Source organism: Pterocles gutturalis, unplaced genomic scaffold, assembly GCF_000699245.1.
Source record: "Pterocles gutturalis isolate BGI_N339 unplaced genomic scaffold, ASM69924v1 scaffold6819, whole genome shotgun sequence".
In the NCBI taxonomy this organism is placed as follows: domain Eukaryota; kingdom Metazoa; phylum Chordata; class Aves; order Pterocliformes; family Pteroclidae; genus Pterocles; species Pterocles gutturalis.
Genome location: NW_010133112.1, coordinates 22,118 through 43,417, shown reverse-complemented (window position 1 = coordinate 43,417; position 21,300 = coordinate 22,118). Strand labels below are relative to the sequence as shown.

The window sequence follows — 21,300 nt, the reverse complement described above, 5'->3', positions numbered from 1 at the left end:
CTCCCAGAGTCAGCAATTTGGTCTGTTCCTAGTTCAAAACACAGAATCTCTGCCTCACTGTGATAAGACTGGGACACAAAAAACTGCAACTCTTTTCCCAGCAGAACACTGGAAAGGGATGGAGGGGCAGAAACTTCGCCTGTTGAGGCACTCTATCCCCTCACTCCTGATACTGAGAATGAAAAAAAAAAAAATTATTATATTTGCTATTATAAAGAAAGAGCACTCCAATCCAAAGAAAAATACTGAAAATATAATGACAATCTGAAACACCCCAACACGTTCTGTGACTTGAAGCTGTTGACCTCAGTTATGTCTTCTAGCCTCACCCAACTCCTTACTGACAAGTTGGAAATAAAAAACTTGTATGTTTCAAAAGAACCAAAAAAAAAAAAAAAAAAAAAATGTGTTAGAAAAACAAAAAAAAAAAAAAAAAAAAAAAAAACACCAAGATTTTAGCACTGTCAAGGAGGGAATAAGAAGCAAAATGACCATTTTACAGCTATTCTAACAATTCCTACAGTAATCAGTTTTATATCCCTCCTTAAAAATTGTTCATTGGGAGTCCCACAAATGCCTTAGAGGATTTGCATCTTGACTTAAAAGTTGATGAATAAAGGCTAGCTAAGGACACACCAGTGAGAAGTATGGAGTAAAGCTTGTTCTTTGTTATAATTGAATGCTTTTATTTTAGTTTATTTTAGAAATTCCTTAAAATTCCTTAAAACTAAACTTCCCAGGCAATTTAAACTAGCCACAGTACATGAAACAGGATAGAGAGAATAAACCCACGGGGTTCTGCATGCTCTTCTTATTTTCTACTCCTTGTGCAATTCTGAGGACACGTTTACATAGATTTTTACATATCTTTATGACTATTACTTAGTTGTATAACACAGCACTGTTGGAACATTGGCTAAAGCTCCATCTGATGAAGAAAAGGCAGATCATTTTATAGCTATTGCACACAAACAAAAAAAAAAAGCTAGAGAAAGCTTTGATGTCTGCCTGGAATAACACAAAACCATTTGTAAATAAAATCCTATTAGAAACATCAGGTCCTGGGGATTATCCTTAATTGCTTAGTAGTTTTATTGAAATATAAGCCAGTACCAAGTTCAATCAAAACTCTATCTAAGAATGTCACCTATACTTATATTTAAAGGGGAAATAACACAAAATCTGCCAGGAGAGCAAGAAACAGTCTTTTTCAACATTGTTAACATTCTCTGGCAAGTGACACATTAGGCTTTTCCTGTACTAGGTATCTCTGCCTTCATTCTCTCCTTACCAAATGCGCTCCCTTAAATAAAATGAGACACAGGAATGAAGTTAAGAAGACTCTCAAAGCACTATCCCTCTTCTCTTTCCAACCTCCAAGCTATTCTGTGACCTGTGACCATTCACCTCCTTGCGTTTTAGTGTATAGATCCATATGGACCTATTACAAATACTTCTAAATGCATAAGGTAGAAAATTATGTGTGAAAACTGAAACGTTAATTATGAGCTTCCTTTTTGAAACACAGGCATGTGTTTCCATTACATCTGATCCTGTATAAGAGCTATGTTCCTTCCATGTAGTTGCAAATTGATACACCAGCACCTCCAGACACCCCAGTTTTATCCCCGAGATCTTACTTTCCGTTAACTTTCTCATTAGTCCACATTAGATAGACCATATACACAAAGTACATACCCATTGGTTATACTGAAGAATTCCTTAGTCAAAAACAATACTCTTCGTCTTTGGCTCCCTTACCTACCTTCTGAGAGATTTCTCAGATTTCTGAGAAGGTCCAGATAGCTCATTTGACACTGGCCAATTCATGGATATGGGCCAAACACATCAGCAAACTGCATACAGCACACTGTAAGGTATGCCATAGCATAGTTGTTTTTTTTTTTTTCTGGCATGCAAATATGTGCCTATATTTCAAAAGGAAAAAGCACTGGAGAAAATAACCATCACCAGTATAGGCACTACCTATGTCCTTCAGATATACTCAGTTTAAATGTAAAACAAAAAGCAGAAAAATAAAGAGCCACTGACATTGGCACTTTCTGCATTTAAAAAAAAAAAAAAAAAAAAAAAAGTGTGGGGGAAGAAAAACCCCAGCTTGAAAGTCTGGTGGTTCCTGCCACAATAAGGTTAGATTTTTACAACCAGTTTGTGTTAAGAACTTTCTCATCGGAAAAATTTTCCTGTTACTATCGCTCATTCTCCCACCGTTGGTTCATTGATAACATTGGAGCTATTCCAAATATTCTTTATTACTTAAGGTAAACAAAGGTGTCAGAAACAGGTTCATAGATAAAATCATATGGAATGAGAAAAAAGAATCATGAAGGCTTAAGCAGAGGTAGATAAGGAGCCAAACAGTGTGGCAGATAAAAAGATACCCGTGACTTTCTGAAAACAGCACACCGGATGCAAAGTGTCGCAATAGGAACTTTTGTAGTGTATGAAAGCAGACAGTTGAAGCAAAGACTTTGGCCGACTGTTCTGAAGATTATTTCAAAACAGATGGAGTGTAGCGGCTACTGACTGTAATCCCACAGCACTATACAGAAGATGCTTGAACTGTCTTTCCACCATCCACTTGTTTTCAACCAAATATTAGGTCTCGAATACTTCTGAAAGAGCATCTAATTTAATAGTAAAAACTCAGTGTCTTAGACTCCGATAAACTAACAATTTTTTATTTATATTTTGCATTAATTGAAATGTCATATTCAGAATGTATTAATATTTTTAACTGTGTTGAGTTTTAGTGGCACGTTTTTAAATACTTTCTTAGCAAACAGATGAATATGCAACACATACCTCAAAACTGACAGGTATATTGCGCTTCAAAGCAATTTCAAACACTACACTGATCTCAGACTTATTCGCATCTTTATCTTCTTCTGAGTCTTTTCCTGTTTCTCCATTCTGAAAATGAAGAATACATAATCATATTATAATTTTGAGAAGATAAAAAAATACAACATGCTTCTCCTGTGATTTTGAGACATTTGAGTTCTGTCATGCTGTAAACCAGTGTTTACACATCCACCTCAGCACCCCATTATCAGACACCTGCTGACTGGGAAACCATATATAATACACTTTGCTTCCTAATAAAGGGACACATATACATTAGTTTTTTTAATTAATGACAAATGGCAAAATAAGTTATATGGATTTTAGTCTTACTAATGACATGGATAATAATCATCTGAATACACCCTGCTTATGTCAAACATGAGGATCAAACAGATCCTTTGGCCTGTTTCTCAGTTTCTCTGTGGGTACCCCTTCCAAGCAAGGAAGAAGTCTTCTGTACTTCTTGGAAAGTACAGAAGACTGCATTTCTCTCAGTAGAAATTCAGTGAATCACCCCCATGCTTTGACTGGGTCACCAGGTTACAGGTGTCCTCAGCAGGTCCAGCTGGTTAATGGCCCCTCCACTGACCTCCCTCTGGGAGTTATGGCCAGTGTGAAAAGGTAGTGACAGAGAACAGCTTGCTCAACACAGAACACTATTTATTTATCCATAGGAACATAACAAACACAGAGGCTAAGAGATAAAACAACAAAAGGCACACACAAACATGATCCTGCCTAAAATTCATCTTTGTTTTGCACTTTAGGTAAGTCTTATTTTTCTCAGACAACCACCAGCATGGGGATCAATCAAAGAGTTACTGCCTTCTGCAACTGCTGCCTTTTGGTTTGTCCCCATGGACACATCTTCCTTAGTTCTCAGAGGTTCCACTTTCAGCTACTTTCAAACTGCAAAGCCCTGAATGTTTCAAACTGGGATCTCTTAACAACCATGTAACCTTGGCCAGGCTCCTAATTTTTTATTAGTGGAGGTAAATATCAAAGAAACTTGGGCTGAATTAGGTGGATTCCTGCAGAGTTCCCATCTTGCATAACAAAGTCTGATCTAAATCTTCAGCCACCAGTATAACTACAAAATCCAGATACTATAAAACAACACTAAACAAGCATTAGGTTCTTCACATTAACAAAGAAATTTATCAATCTTTTGTCTACCACTTGTTAACTCTTAATATTTTCCACCAAACACAGTTGAGAGCCTAACCATGAGTGAAGACTAGAGAGGATCATAGACTTTAAGGCTAAGACCTTAGTACTGAGCAATAAAGTTTTAAACCTTAGTCACATGACTTCTCTAAGGAAGATAAAATATGTTAAGGAGTACTTTGGATTTAAATTTGATCCTCATTCCACAACTGACACTTTAATGGTAAGGCCTTTTTTAGCCTCACATCTATGAGACAGCAGAGGTGCTTTGGCAGGCACACAATAGCTCTTTTATGAAAGGAGGTTCGCATACACCTGTAACCCTGCCCTGTTCGCTGATTGCTCCTTGTTTCTGCTCACCTTATGATCTTCTATACATTAGTACAATGAAGTATTAAGATGGCAATATTCCTCTTCAATGGTTTAATACAGCTAAAAAAATGTATCCTTAACAAAGTTTAAAAAAGAAAGAACAAAAAGGGTATCTTGAAATGAAAGAATACACAGGAGCCTGCACTAAGCAAACATGGTTACGAATGCCAAGAGGCAAAGCCATGTATTTACTGCGCTATATCCCATGGACCCCATCCCAGTGAAGCTCACTGAGTTACTAATAGGATGCAGGGCTAGATCTGTACCAGCAGGTCTGTGTGCTCTCACTGGAAGCACAGTGGCAGTGACTGGGGAGAAGGAAGGTCCATCACTCATGTAATCGAGGCTAGACAGACTCTAATGTGTATTGGCTCTGATCCACCCATGACATTTGAGGAATGGTGAATCAATCATCTTCCATGGTGGGCCCAAGCAGGTCAGTTCTGCTGAAGACAACAGAGTTTTACTAAGCTGGACCATGTCCTGTTGTGAGGGCACATCCCACCACCACGTAGCCCCCCTGTGTGTACTTCAGATGACCAGCAGCACGGAGGAGTCTGAACCTTGGCACCGTGAAGCTCTTAAACTCTGTTTCAGCAAACTCCAGTCCTCTGGAGAGCTACACTCATACACACAATGTAGCTCTTCGTACTCCATCATGACCTAGCATAGCGTCACCTCCAGCCTTCTCCAGTCACCTACAACTCTAACCCATACAGTGACAGCAATGTTTCTTCATGATTAGCCCACAAGCAGCTCCCTTTACCCTCAGCATGACCAAGCCACAGAGGTTTTCCTGACTGAGGACTTGATCCAGTCTCCTACCCACAGTCACCTGCTATTGAGATCCTACAGTATCTCCAGTGGTCTCCAGCTGCTGCACCAGAAACCCACAGTGCTCCCACAGGTCTTGAGAGTACTACGTGAATGTCTCAGCTAATCTACCGTATTGTCTCCTGACAAGTCTTCCCTATTTCTCTCAGAGCTAACAGTGGATTTGATTCAGTTTACATATATAACCTGCAGTGGTGAAGAGAAGAAAGAAGTTACTTCATTAGCTCGTGAGACAGACAATGCTACAGCATGCCACAAGAACTCAGGAAACTCAACTTGCCACAACATCTTCTAACACATTTGGCACATTCTAATAGACACCGATGTAAATAGACACTAAACAGACCCAATTAGCCAAGAATGTTAATTAAACATCTTACTACTTTTGCTAGGTAAATGTATGTACATGAGCTATGAAAACTTGGTATATAAATCAAGTGCATACCCATGTTACTTATATGTATTATTTACTTCCATCTACTACTTATTATCTTAGTGGTTTGATTTCCATTCTGATTAATGTATATCTTGAATTCAAAGATTCTTTTGATGAAATGTAATATCAAACATATAATTTTCAAAAACTAAGAATATTCTGAGATAAATATATGTTTCAATAATATGAAATTCCCACTCAGGTTTGTGCTAAGGATTCATTATCAACCAATAGATTTGTCTGGAAACCAAAAGAGAAAGGAAGGGAATTAACAATGAAAAAAGAAAACAGAGATTCCTCCTAAGACTTTACATATTCTTTTTTAACAGTTCTCCTGTTAAAAAAAAAAAAAAAAAAAAAAGTATTAATTATAGTGAGTGATTTTGAAGATAATTTCCCCATCCAGAAAAATTATAGAGCAAAACAAAAGGGTGAGCCAAACTCTCTTTGGATCAAAAGGAGGACAATGACACAGGGTGAGACAGAAAGAACAAAGTTCTTTTTAATACAGAAAATTATTTCCATTCTTAAAAAGCAGCTCAAAACTACCACACAAGACACTGAAGGTACTACTAGTAATGTACTGTATTGTGCAGAGGAGCTCAATGGGCATCATCAGAGAGTACAAAATAAAAAGATTGTCTCCTCATGCATTTATTTTGACTTATTTGACTGGGCAATTTTATTGTATTTGTCCCTTCAACTTGCAAAAATTACTTTGAGAATAATTTTTCTGTTAAATATTTTCTAAAATATGACACAATCTTTTAATTTTTAAGCAGAAATATACATCACTTACAAACACAGCAATGAGAAAGCTAGCTATTTAAAAGGGTACTAAGTGGCTAAAAGCCTAAAACCATCAGAGGTGATCAGTAGCTGCCAGTGAGCTCCGTTAGGTTCTTAGGTACATTGGGAACAAGTAATTTCAACCGTAAAGATCACATTCGTGGAACAACACACATTTAAGATTAATAATTCATTCTCCATGAAGACATTAATTAAATTAATATTTTCTCCACTTTTTGATATAATCTCAAATATTTTATTGCTTTTTATTTTGGTTTTATTTTCTTACTTAACCACTGTTGACAATCCCATCTTTAAAATGCCTGCTTATTTTTGTTATTTAAATCTAGTTCCATCTTAGGTGTGCTGTTATGAAGAAATAACACTAACAATTTGTTAGTATTACTTCTCTAAATATTGAGGCTAATACGAAAAAAAAATTAAAAATTAGATGTTGAAAAACTCACAATTAAATGGTTCAATTTGGTATCTTAACGTGACGATTAGGAACAATTTTCTGAAACACAAACCTGAGGTAATTTTTCTGGAATAGGCTCATTCTGGAGAGCTTGAAGGGCCTTCATTGCAGCATTATGTCTAGCAGCTTGACGAGTCTTTCCTTCACCAAAAAACTCACTGTTGCCAACAGTTAACTGGACATAGAAAATTTTAGGCACTGGGCAGTGATACCTGGAAAGAAGTCAAGAAAACAGTAATACAAGTTATGAATTTTAACCACCAATTGTATGCAATACGGAGCAGCAGTTAGGGATAACACATCATCTTTTCTCACAGAGTAAAACCTAGCACAAAAATACAGGGACTGCTCCTCAGCAAGGGCGTCAGCAACTCCGACAGCAGCTCCTACATGCAAACCAGCTCTTCACCCACATTTGCAGGGCTCTGCAATGAGCTCTACTGTATCTCAGGCCAACAGCCCAGCTCTTCTCTCTGCTTGGTTTGAGGCTTGAGAAGATTAAAGCAAAGGAGAACTGAAAGCTCCACTAGAAGCCATGCCTCAGAAGCAACTCATGTTCCACAGGAAAGTGTCACGGAGGAAGAAGGATTGTGAGGTCTCTCATCTGAAACCTGCCAGCATAGCTCAGCTCTTGGGGACAACAAGAAGTCAGATGGCGGAGAGTGAGGGACCTGGACAATGCACTTCTAGCCTCTTTTTAAAGCCCAAGTATTTAAATTGCTGTAGGAGGATAAGAAGGAGTTCTCTTTCAAAGTGTAACCGGGGGTAGGGAGAAGCTTTTCTCCAACACTGTAATAGTCAAACATTTTCCAGGCACTGAAAGAAAAGAAGCAATCACCACCACATTGTTTCCTTTTTTTTTTCCTTCCTACAGAAAAACTTCCAAACGGAATGGCAGGGATTGTTTCTCTGAATAATTCTGAAAGACACTGAAAGAAAGTTAAAGCAAAAAATTGAATGTTTTTCTATGAACTGGCACAGCTCTTATTCCTCAAAGAAAGCAGTATCTTTATCCATATCATCAACTCTCCATCTCTATTTTCAGTAATAAAAATAGCTAACCCCACCCACACTCCTTACCCTCAAACTTGTCTCTCATTAGCAGCGGATGAAGAAAGAGATGCAATGCCCTTCTTGCATTTGGGAGGTCCTGCCACAGCACTGTGACAACTACAAACACAAGAGCTTGTCCACATAAGCAATTTCTACAGAAAAGAAGTATCTCCCCCCAGCCCAAACTCAGAAAAAGCAATTCAGCAAAGATTATTAGTTCTAGTCACTGTTAAAATTATGATCTTTTAAGAAAACATTTTCAAAAAGTCCTCTAACTATACATAGGTGAGGGAATTTGCTTCATACTCTTCACTCTGTGGCCTAGTCTGTGTTCCTTCCTCAAACAAAGGCTTTTCTAACACACTGGAGATTTATTCCTTGGAAAAATATATACCATCATAAATGGTTTCTCATTTATGACAAATAACTTGTACATATTTTATACAGCAATGTAAAAAAGCCCAGGATGCCAAAAGCATGGCCAAAAGCTAGGTCTGTCACAACAAAATAAGACTCACTCAAAATCATCCATGGATGGTGATTTTTTTTTTTTTGCATGAAGACTTTCTGACTTTTCATTAATAATTGTAACAGATTTGTTACAATATGTAACTATAAAACAAAATAAAAAGCTTTCAGACAGCAGCACACTTCAAATGCAAACAAGTGTGAATAAGCACTCCAGTCTCAGTGTCCCTGAACTTTGTGCCTAATTCCAAAAATACGTTTATATGAAAAGGTCTAAATCATAATATTGGCTCCAGCAAGCCTCTGGCTATAGAGCCTTGGAGGGGTGATCTAAGTTGCCTTTACGACATGCAAAAAGTGGGTATTTACTTTGCTTTCCTGTTTACAGTTTAACACAGTTATAGGGAATTATTAAGGCCTGGAAATGCATTTGCTTATGTAACATTTTCATAAAATTATAGAATAATTCAGGTTGGAAAGGTTCCTGGAGGTTATCTGGTCCAATGCAGTGACCAAAGCAGGGTCCAGCTCTGAAGTTACACCGTCTTGTTCAGGCATTCTCCAGTGTATTGTCTTCATCCAAGGATGAAGATTCCACAACAGCTCTGGGCGACCCATTCCAGTGTTTTGACCACTCTTTCTGGCAGAACATGACAAAGTTCCTACGTGTATAATGAAATTCAAACACCACAGTGCCATTTGTTAATAAGGCAACTGTCAAACCAAAGAAAACAGTTCAGGAATGTTAATTTCTGTCCCATTCCACTGTGTCCTTCATTGCTTCTGACATACAGGATTCACCTTCTGCCTCTCTTTGCTTCTAAAAGTTATAAACACAACAACAAGACACTATCAACATAACCAAATCTACAATTAAAAAGTACAGTGGCTTCAGACTGAAATTTACCTCAAAAAGAATGGTAGTTTTTCAAGTGAAAGGGAGAATTTCACCCTTCTTCACCTAATGAGTTTACATAAAATGCTTTCTGTATCAACATTTTCCTTAGATATTTTAGTTTTATTTGGTTTGCAATATTGTTTGAGGGAATATTAAAAATAAACTTAAGGAATATGCAGGCAATAGATGTAAATAATACCTTGAAAGAATTTAAATCTAAGAATCAGGAACAGGCCTTTGACACCAAACACAGGCCAAACTATATTTACAAAATAAAAAATATTACACTTCTTTAAAAGCAAGTGAAAAATAATGAGAAGCTTCATGAGTATAGTCACCATCAACTCCACTTCTTCCACAGCTGGCTTAGAGCTGTCTGTCTCTGGTTCCTCTACACTGCTAATGGGATTCCTTGGAAAGTTTTTCCTTAGTTTACCAAAGAAACACAGAATAGTTGAGGTGGGAAGTGATCTCTGGAGATCCCGTAGTCCAACCCCCCTGCTCAGAGCAGGTCTGTTAGAGCAGACCGCTCAGGGCCACTTCCCGTTGGGTTGTGAATATCTCCAAGGCTGATTCAGCAACCTGTATGGCAATCTGCTCTGGTGGTTGACCACCCGCACAGTAAAATAGTCTTCTTTTGTTATGATTAAATGGAACTTCTTGTATTTCAGTTTGTGCCTCTGTTTCACTGGATACCACTAAAAAGAGCGTGGCTCCACTTTCTTTACTGATTCCCTTCACGTATTTTACACACAAAAGATCCCGCTGAGCCTCCTCTTCTCCTGGCTAACTAACCCCAGCTCTCTCACTCTCTCCTCAGATGAGAGATGCTCCAGTCCCTTCATCACCTTAGCGGCCCTTCACGGAATCTGCAGTCGTATGTCTGGATCTGTTGTACTGGCGAGCCCAAAACTGGACCCAGCACTCCAGATGTAGTCCCTCACCAGTGCTGAGTAGAGGGGAAGGGAAGGATGACCTCCCTAAACCTGTTGACAACACTCTTCTAAATGCAGACCAGGGTGCTGTTAGCTGTCTTTGTTGCAAGGCCATATTACTAGCAAATGTTTAACTTGGTGTCCACCAGGACTCCCAGGTCCTTTTCTGCAAGGGTGCTTTCCAATCAGCCCGCCTCCACTGTGTAGTGATGTGTGGGGTTACTCCTGCCCAGGTGCAGGGATTCGCATTTCCCTTTGTTAAACTTCAGGAAGGTACTATCCATCCATGTCTCCTGCCTGTCCCTCTGGATGGCAGAAGAACCCTCTGGTGCAACCGCCACTCCTCCCAGGTTTGTATAATCTGCAAACTTGCTGAGGGTACACTCTGCCACATCACCCAGATCATTAATGAAGATATTAAACAGTACTTGCCCCAGCATTGACCACTGATGTACATCACTAGTGACTGGCCTCCAGCTACACTTTGTGCCACTGATCACAACTCTTTGAGGCTGGGAGTTCATCCACTTTTCAAACTGCCTCATTGTCCACTTATCTAGGGCATACTGCATGAGTTTGTCAATGAGACAGTGTCAGAAGCCTTGATAAAGTCAACATAAACAACATTCACTCCTCTCATCCACTGAGCTAGCAATCTCACTGGGTAAAGCTATCAGATTGGTCAGGTGTAATCTTACCTTCTTAAATCCATGCTGACTACATACAGAGTCACCTGTATTGGTATGCCCTCCAGTCCTGACCCATAAACTATCAGCTGTCTCATCACTCATCCCCAGGCAGAGCTCCATGCATTCCCACCACTCATATAAAGTATAACACTCTGTTCTTGCCACCCTGGCCTGTCCTTCCTAAAGACCCTGTATGTGCAGCGCTCCATTTCTGCGAGCTGTACCACCATGCCTCTGTGATTACAGTGAGGCCATAGCCCTGCGGCAGCTGCACACAGACCTCTTATTCCTCCTGATCATTCTCTGTGCTGTGTTAGTGTACTGGCACTTCAGATGAGGAACCAAGTGTACTGATTTCCCAGAAAGGGTATAAGGATTTCCCCTATCATGCTGTCCTGTAGGCTTTTCCTTACTTGTGTGCATACCTGTAGGGTGGGACTCCTTCAGCCCTGTGCTGTTGGTTTCAGGCTCTCACCTGTCAACATCACCCTTAAGTCTTGGTCTACAAAACTGGTCCATCACTTCTTCACTTGGCTATAGGTCAACTCCACTCTCCATCGTTTTAAAGCTCTCTTGTCCAGATTGGCCAATCTGTTAATAAAGATGCTTAACCTACTTGGTCAGGTGGATCCTGTCTGTTTTGAACACTGATCCTCAAAGAGTGTGCCACAGTTGTAAAAATCAAATCTCTGTAATCATGCTTGTTATGCTCCATGAGTTCCCTTGCAGTATTACTGGTGACCACAATAACGAGCAGCAATAGGTAACAGTCTGAGGAAATTACAACCTTGGCAGTCTCTCCACAGTGTCCCAATCCAAGCCCTCGGTGATAAGCAAACCTCCCTGCACAGCAGGTCAGGCTCATAGATGGTGGTCTCCATCCCCTGTGCTAGGAAGTTGCCCACTATTATCATGTTCTGCTTCCTTCTGGTGCTGCTGCAGGACCCAGGCTTGGCTGGATCAGATGCTTCAAGAGCTTCCAGGCCCTGGAATCTGATGCCACGGCACTGAACCTGTAATTGCAGATCTGCAGGTGGAGAAGCAACCTTCCTCCCGGTGCCAAAAGTTAAAAGCTTCCAGCCTTTGTCATCACAGGACTCCCCATTTCCCAGCTCAATAAGCATTGATTCTTCTTGCTCCTCTTTTGGCATGGTTGGGGGTTCAGGCTGTTGTACCTGCAGGCTCTCACAGAAGATCCAATTGATCTCTTACTCATCAGCTCTAGTGATGACAGCACAGTTTGTTGACATCTTCCTGCATCTCCTTCGCTTGGTAATACAGATCCGCTGACAGCGCACACCTCCTGCAGACAAGACCACTGTCCCCCCATCTCAGCTTCCAACACTCCCAGCAGCTGAAGGCCTGGAGAGCTGCATCCTCGCTCTGGCGCTAGATCTGACTTGAGGTTTCTGATGTACCTGGGACAGCTGCTCCAGACAGCCCTAGGAACTGCGCCATGTGGCACACTACCACCACTTCTGAGCATGCACCATCCTCAGCAGCTTCTGGCTCCCTTCTGTGAACTGCTGTGCAAACTCCTGCATCTGCCAGCAAGCAGTGCCCTAGGCCCTGCATGTATATGGGCTTCTCCCTAGTACCTGCTGAAAGGGTGCCTGGCTCTCTCTAATCAGGAGACAGCTGGAAGAAGAGCCCAGTGCAGCTTTTGCTCAGCAGAAGCTGACAGAGCTGACGGCAGCTGCCAGAGCTCGCTAGAAGCCACAGCCTCCTGTAACGATCCTTTCCCTGCAGCAACAGGCACCCTCAAGTTCCTCAGAATTCCCAAGAATCCTCCCACCATCCCAGAAGAAGTTCTTGGAAGATCTAGAACTAGAGACTGGAAATCACTGCATCTGTTGGGTGCCTTGGTTAGCTGCAGCTTAGCACAGGATAAGCTCCGTCATGCAAAAGCAGTAGGCACCTGGATAGCACATCTCACCTCATTACTTCACAATCCTCTTTAAATAAAAAGAAATGTGGTAGTGCTGTTAGCAACTACATAGAAAATGGAAAACACAACATCCATCAGAAGTTCCCATTTCTTTTTGAGTTACTAGACCTACCTTTCTCTCCATTAGATGCAAAGGAGGAAAGCACATGAACCTTAATTCACTTTATAAACTCAGCTCCCACAACAAGCCCTCTCTTTTTCCCCTCCCCCCTCTCCACCTTTTCTTTTAAAGAGTGTTTAGGGAGCTATTTATGTGATAATATGGAAAAATGATATTCAGCCTGTGGCTCTAGAGCCACATGCGGCTCTTTGGCATTGGCAGAATGATTAGGCTTTTACATGGTTTTGATTAAACTGGCCTCAAGCAGAGTTAACAGAGCAGTGATAATATGAACATTGCCAGGAAAGTGCAAAGGAGCACCTGAAATCCTCAGAAAAAGGACTAAATCTGTGATGATATTGGCTTCTCTACAACATGGAGTGTGTCAAATAGAAACAAAACCTCCTCTTTTCAGTGGTGAGGACAGAGACTGTATTAACAAAAGCCTTAAAACTAATCATAACATTACAATCCGAAAGTCAGTGAAAAGATTAAACTGAATTTTAATATGGAATGATTCTGCATCCTGAAGATGCACTCTCACGTAAGGAACAACCCCATGCAAAGTTAAGATATCATATCTGCCACTGATCATTAACAAACTTTCCCAACGTATTACATTTGAGTTACTAAAAAGGACCAAAAACATTAACAATCTTGGGAATATTTATACAGAATTTGCTGACTATTATGCAATAACATATCGGCACAGTACTTTCCATCACAAGAACACCTAAACATCAGTCCTACACTCCCTATCCCTCTGTCGCTCTGTTCAGCCACAGAACTGAAACAGAATTTCCAACAGCAATGCTTCACGTATGGACTCATTAGGCTTCTGAAAGTTTTAAAATCACCTGCATTTAAAGAATATGCATTCTACATTGTGGCTGCAAAGGCTAGGATTTTCCTTTGGAGAAAATTCTTAAGTAAAAGAAATTCCCAGGTGATATTGGCACACTCCACAGACCATAAACTGACAGACACATCCAAATGACAGATTACAAGAGTAGAAGATAGCAAAAGGACATGTGACATTATACACTCAATCAGAAGAAGAAAAACAAAGTGATAAAGGATAATACTTTAACAAGTAGTCACATATAACCTATTAAAACAAGTTAATTTTCAATCTGGCTCTTCTGGACATTTGAGATTCTTAAGAAGATCCCTCAAGTAAGAGGTCTGGAAAGGAGGTTCTCTTTATTCCCTCTAAGTGTCAGAGCATCAGAAATCTACTTTTAGCTAATGCCATTGGTATCACTTTAGAATAGCCAACCTGAAAAATTATATTTGCCCTATGACTGTGACCCTGAATGCCAAGTTTCAGCAATGAGCAAATATTTACAACTAGTTATAAACTCCTAAAAACAGGGGTTCATAACAGAAACGCTGACCTTAACTTAGTTGGTGTGAGCGGGCGCCACTATAATTAAATAAATCACCAAGGTCTGTTGACAATTAGAAAACTCATTTTGGTTTGCCACAGAGACAAACAAAAATTCTGTTCATTATAATTTTACTGGAATATGATGTCATAACATGTAAGCATACTGAAACAATCTGCTGCTTTTCTAGCCAAAATATTAATTGCATACTAAGGAGCCCTTGGGGCCTCTTCCTTTTTGGCCATCAAATCCACACACACAAAGACAAATAACATATTAGTACATAGGTTATGTGTTCATACTGCATTTCCTGCATTTCTCTGGATTCCTCAATGGCATAAATGCTTCTGATAAATATTATTACTTTATTCTTAGAAGGGGAAAAAAAACCAAGTGCAAGCTGCAGCTCAAGAAAATCAGGAAGTTTATTTAGATTTAGCCTCCTTTTCACTGTTAAAAACTCCAGTGAGTTTTTGTCTAAATTCTAACGACCCAGTGTATTCTTCACTTCTGTAAAAAAGAACAAATCCTCACTACACAGGTGTTATAGGAAGTATTAGTCCCTTCCCATTTCATATTGTGAGGTGAAGAGGAACAGGGACCAGTTTGGGCAAGATGAGGGCCACTAAAGGACGAGATACAACATGGTACAGGGAAAGTCATTCTTCAGATGCCAGCTCTGTGCTGAAAGGGTCATTTTCTGCACTTCTTCTCTCTGGCTCCTTTTCCATATCAGCTCAATCAAGCTGGCAGCCCTGCTGACACTGCCTAACCAGGAAAATGCTGTGAGCTTTGCGAGTGCAGAGACAGAGAGCCACAGACCATGCAGGGAAGCAGGAATCAGCATTCACTGTGAACATCTTTTTCTCTGTAACTAACATTTGAAATTTCTCTAGGGGAGCAAGTTGCTTAGTGCAGCTGTTCCCTGGCCATGCCCTATTTTTCTAAGCAGTCCATTAGCCACGTGCATTCCTTACAGATGTGAGTCCTACATTTTGAAGAAGGAAAAAGCCAGTATAGCCACTTTCGTCTTCATACAGTCCACCTTCTGGTTCTTTCAGCAGGTCCACAACAACACCTGGGAACAAAGAGGCTCTCTTTTCCAAGTACTCCTTTTGAGAACTACAGTCCATTATCCCTGAATCAGTCTGTCTGTCCTCTTCTAGATTACCTCCACATCCTCCAAAAACATTCTTAATCTAAAGCAAGCAAGACAAGGTACTATGTATCACTCTTAGCCAAACACATCCCTTATTACATGGAAAGATAATTTTCTGAAATTTCTATTCAACTGATTTATTTACATAGCCTATTACTGTTTTCCCTTTACCTAATGTTGACCTCCCCTCAGCTGCACAGGCAAGATTTCAAAAAAACATAATCATATATACTTGCCCCAGATTATCCTTCATTTGAAAGATGGTTTTAAAGTATAATCTTTAAAACTTTAAAATTAATTTAATTAATTCTGGATGATTCGATATTTTTTTCTCTACATAATATTTGCTATGATCAGTTTATGAAACCAATTTTGACCTAGTTGTAGAAAATCCCTAAGCAACAGAATGTTTAATTGACTATGCAAGAATTGTACAGAATAAGCATGTGATGGAAACATCTTAACAGGAAGAGATTCAAAAGCAACTGTTAATTTTTTAAAAACATAATGAGAAAACAAAATAAAGATGCTTCCCACTTTAAGATATAGAAACCCCAAACCACCTCTGTTTCAAACGTAAGAATGTAAGCAAATCCTGCATTAAACAGTCAAGATCCATGAGTTGCAGGCAACTGCCTAATATAGTCCTCTTTATCTGTTAAAGTCTACCAGAAAACAGATTTCTTGCTTCCAATTCATCTGCTGGGAGCATGATCTAGAATCTGAGTTGATACTTAGGGATCTCCTAATGTTCAGCTTGGCTATACTTTTACATTTTGTTTTGTGTTAACACTATCCTTTAACTTATACAGTTTGTTTAGTTTTTTATTATGTTTACCCTCCAAGGTGAGCTTTCTCATTCCCTCTTAGCCTTTGTTTTGCAAGGGAACAAGTCAAGGTATTTTAGAAGTCTTCTGTATAAAAGGCTACCCACTATCTTGATAATCCTTCACAGCCCTTCTCTACGCTTGCTCCTGTTCTTCTATTTAAGAGTCAAGAATAGTAGACAATATACCGTATAAAAGGCTAACAGTGTTCTGTATAACAGCAATATTTGTATATCTTTACCAGAAATATCCTGCTCAACACATCTTAAAAATCACAGTTGCCTCTCCTCCAGTTCAATCACATCAGTTGCTCTTAAGTTTACCTTGCAAGAAATTAATAATATTAGATAACACCCCTGTTCTGTGACTTCCAACTGAATAACCCTCAGGTGAAAACAGAGTTAGTACTACTAGTGCCTATGGTCTTAATCCTGCATTTTATACTGGAAAGTCTAGTCTCATCCTATTTCTAATGTGTCAGTCCTCATGATCATCCAACTCGTCCTGCATATCTTGATCTTCCTGTGCAGCGATGACACCTTCTACATCCCATGAACATTTTCCTACCTTTTGTGCAAACATCTTTAACAAAAGTAATTAAAAAGGTTGATTCTAGAACTGGAAGAACTGCACCTAATAATCTTCCTCCAAGTTTAACTTTCAATACTGCTGATTATTTTTCTTCTCTTTCTTACCTTGCATTTCTTATACAAATCCCCACGTCCTTCAGTTTAATGAAAACAGCATCCTTATCTAATGCTACAAAATACTTAACTGAATCCCACAAATATAAGATTTACTTTACACTTGCAACCTAAAAAATAAGTTAATACATAACATGCAAGGTTAACACATTACTCAGATACAATCTACCTTTAGCGTACAGTACTTACATGCCTTTATACTTTCTTTAACTTTGTGCCGAGTCTGTGAATAATTCATAAAGTTAATGATGATTCCCTTATCTTTTTTTTTTTTTCCCCCCTTCTTTTCCTGGGCTAGAGATTATGCAGTTCCTTCAAGCAGTATGACTAACTTAATAAAAAAAATTGACTCATGTTTTCACAATCACAATATCTAAACATTCCTGAGGAGAAAACAAAAGGGAGGGGGATTCAGTTTAACATAACATTATCTAATGTGGAATCTTTCCAGGAGAATTTGCGATGACAAGATGATAATATTGCCACATCACTGTATCTCTGAATTCCAAGTTGCTCAACACAGACATTTGACTGAAATAAATATTCCAATATCTACTCTCTGCACATACCACTACTTTGTTTACCATTTGCAGTGAATATACACATCGACAAGTAAAAAACAATTGCTCATCAAAAGTAATTAGAAGAAACCAACAGAAAGCTACAGACGTTTTAAGTTAAATACTTTAACAGTCATGGATTAAGCTAACAAATAATACAGCAAACATATTGAGCCAGCTGTGTAGCACTAGTTATAGAGAGATGCTTCCATGCACAGTAAGTTTGGATCTTTGCTTCCACTTTTATTGCTCTCTCTCTTTCAGTCTAAAGCCTAAAAAGTTTAGGAGAAGCACTTTTCGAAGTGCCAGAAGGGCCTCAAAACCAGCCCAAATACCTTTTTTTTAAAAACAAAGAAAAACTAGTGTAAGAGATATGAGAGGAAAAAAAGAGAAAGGCTAAGAAGAAGCAAAGGAAAAAACCTAGGGAAAAAAGGGACCATGAGATGAACCTTCCAAAGTACTGTACATTAGAGACTAAGGTAGAAAAAATAAGTGAAAAAAAAAATCAAAATAATTAAGAGAGTACAGAACAAAATGTTATGTGCCTCTGAAGAAGTATTTTTATCTATCAACCAAACAACTAAGCAATGAAAATGGTCATTGCAACTTCAACTTATTCTTGATGGCAAGAATACCATAAACAATGTAGGAACACAACAAGAATACTGCTTCCAGAGTTTAAGGCACTGGAAAATGTCAAGTAGACAATGCTAAAATGGAGATGGGGACTTGGGGGAAGAATAAATAAATATGAGGAAAATGTTCTTTTCCGTGACATAAAAACAAGTACAATAAGAATAAAAGGGAAATCATAATGAAGCTGTGATGTACACTGTATATTCAGAGGTTAAAGCAGACATCCAGAAGACAAACATCTCAAACTCTTATCTACTTCAGCTCATAAAATTTCCCATGAACTGTATTACTCACTAATCTTTACAAGCATGCAGAGCGGTTACTGAGAACACAGTCCAAATACCCATTACAGTAAAAGAACATAAACAATGTTGCATATCTGACTACAATATCATTTTATTTCTACATAAGAAACTCATGTCAAAAAAAAAACCATGTCACTTGCCAGCCTGGAGACAAAGAAAAAGATAAAATAAAGTACTTCACTCATTTAATTTTATCATATATTTACAATGGTAATACAACGCTAATAAAAATGTTCCTAATAAAATCATCTCAGGCCTAGGACTCCATAGGAATTAAATAACATAAAAGTCCACAGAGGATGCTCACAGAGAGATTCTCACCATCTGAATTAACTTAAACTGAAATAACTAGTGTATATTGGGCTATGTCCTGTTCCCACTTGCAGAAATGTAAACATACAGACATTAAATTGCATTATCCTGAGTAAAAAATTTAACCTATCATTTTAAACTTGGCAATTAAAGGACTGAAAGTAAGAACAAACTGAAAAACTGCACTTAATTCTGGCTGAACAAGTCTCCTCTCAGCAGCTGAGTGCAGTTTACTGAGGATGCACACTCTCCTACCTCATTAGTTATCAACTCTGCATCCTCTGAAGATGCACTATCACGGCCAGCTACAGCTTCTGTCCAGAAATCTTCCCATCTGTGCCATCAGATGCACAAAGAAATGAAACGTAAGCCAGAGAGAGCTTGGTCAGTTGGGAAGGGAGGGCATTTTGTGTTGCCTGCACTGATCCTATCAGCGTGCTGAGAACAAGGCGGATGGCCTTCCGAAGGAACCTTTATCTACACCTAGGAGGGGAAGGGAAGGGGTGTGTTAATCAATCATAGTGATGTCTGGAAGGGGCAAAAAGGTCAGAAAGCAAAAAGATGAGTGGCGAAGTCTTTCAGTGCTTTGATTTCCTTTCTACATAAAAGCATAAAAAGAGCAGATTTCCTAGGGAAGCTTATGCATTAATAGCATGGATATTCTCTCAATTTTCAAACTTTAACAGGCATGATGGATTTACACCTATGACTGACAATTACATACAAATTCATTGCTATCAAAAATGCATAAGTGACGCAACGAGGGTGCAGTAGTAGCAGTGACCAATGCACAGTGAGTTGCCACAGCTGGTCCACTGAATACACTTCAGTACGTAATACAGATGCTAGATTGATATACTAAAATATAAGGTCACAGACTTGCTAAAAGGTAGGAAATGTACAAAATGTTTATAAGATAGTGTGGAATTGTATTCTACAAAGCAAGGACTCCAAAAAAGACTTGGAGAAGAGAGTTACCAAGGACTGTTGATCATATGTGTATCCAAAATTGTTACTATAACCTTTTACTTAGTACAAGGTCAGTAGAGAGATTACCTTTACTGAACTGAACTAAGGCTCAGCTGCTGATGTCCACCTCCTTAAGAATTCCCCTTTCTGTTTCACTGACACTAATATCAGACTTGAGTCTAAATCACTAAGATGATTAGACTCCATTTTCTCCTCTTTTGTCATGGAAAAGAATCTAAAAGCTAAGAGACTTTTTTCTTCCAGATCCTTTTGATCACAACACTGCGGGGTTCAGCCTCATTTCAGTGAAACAAATCATCCACACAGTTCACGGTGCTACTGGATGCGTTCCTGTGTGATCTGATCTAGGTGTTCCTGCTCCGGCAGGGGGGATTGGACTAGATGATCTTTCGAGGTCCCTTCCAATCTCTAACATTCTGTGATTCAATGATTCTGTGATTCTGTAATTAGCATTTCAGAAGAGATGTTAACTGTACGTTCTTTCACAGAACACAAGCAGCCACCAAAATCACTACTGTAGACAAGACCTGAAGAGAAACTACAAGCAGTGGCTGATGGCGAGAAGTTCTGCATTCAGACTCCATATAGTCTATCATAAAAGAATCCTGAAAACCTTTAAGAAAATTTAATACTTCCTCAATCTGTGGCAGAACTTTCAGTTCAAAAGGGACAAAGACCTTGAACTAGGAGAGAGTACAAGTCCAGTCAGATCTTACTGAGTTATAATCTGTTAAAAATTAGCCACTAACCTTCCTTCTGCTTGCTTCCCTCAGGAAAATTACGATAGCCTCTCAAACTAACGTTCGAGCTCTAACAGCAGTTCACCTGTGGCATCACCAAAAAAGCAAGCAGAGAACGTATTTACTGGTGACCAATGTCCAGGTTCTAGACATGTCAGAAAGGCCATAACAAGAGATCAACTAGTCTTGGTTCCATTGAAATTAGTATGTCACAGATCTCTCGACTGAGACATCCACAGTTCAGCACAAGTACAGGAAAAAGATAAGGGTGAATAAAAAACTATCTGGAAAAAAGAAACGCACCCAAAATGTTCCTGCTCCTGGAAGAGAATTCTGAATCAGTGCTTATTTTTATATATACCAACAACGTTAGTCTTCTGTCCACATCCTGAAAGTAAAGCTGTCTAAAACCAATCAGGTCTAGAGAAAGCAATGGAGGACACCCAGCGAGTTGCACAGCCAACAGGCTGAAGAGATTCACAAGGTGCTGGGGCAGCCAGTTGGCTCTGAAGATCTTTGAATCAGAAGGTTTAGAGGAACTCTTTCAAGTGGAAAAGCAATGTTGACACACAAACATTAGGCAACCAAAGATGAGGAGGATCTGTGTTTCACCTCTTTATGTTTTTCAGCCTAAGTGAAAACAA

General features: G+C 39.1%; 1 protein-coding gene across 3 annotated transcripts in view; it reads right to left on the bottom strand.

Annotated features, from left to right (window-relative positions):
* STAU2 (staufen double-stranded RNA binding protein 2) overlaps positions 1-21,300 on the bottom strand; it is a 147,361-nt gene that overhangs the window by 108,548 nt on the left and 17,513 nt on the right. For all 3 annotated transcript variants that reach the window (XM_010081093.1, XM_010081096.1, XM_010081094.1), the window contains exons 5-6: positions 6,997-7,156; positions 2,827-2,934 (exon numbers count right to left, since the gene is read on the bottom strand). In XM_010081093.1, the coding sequence (XP_010079395.1) occupies positions 2,827-2,934; positions 6,997-7,156 (268 nt within the window). The remainder of the gene's footprint in view (positions 1-2,826; positions 2,935-6,996; positions 7,157-21,300) is intronic.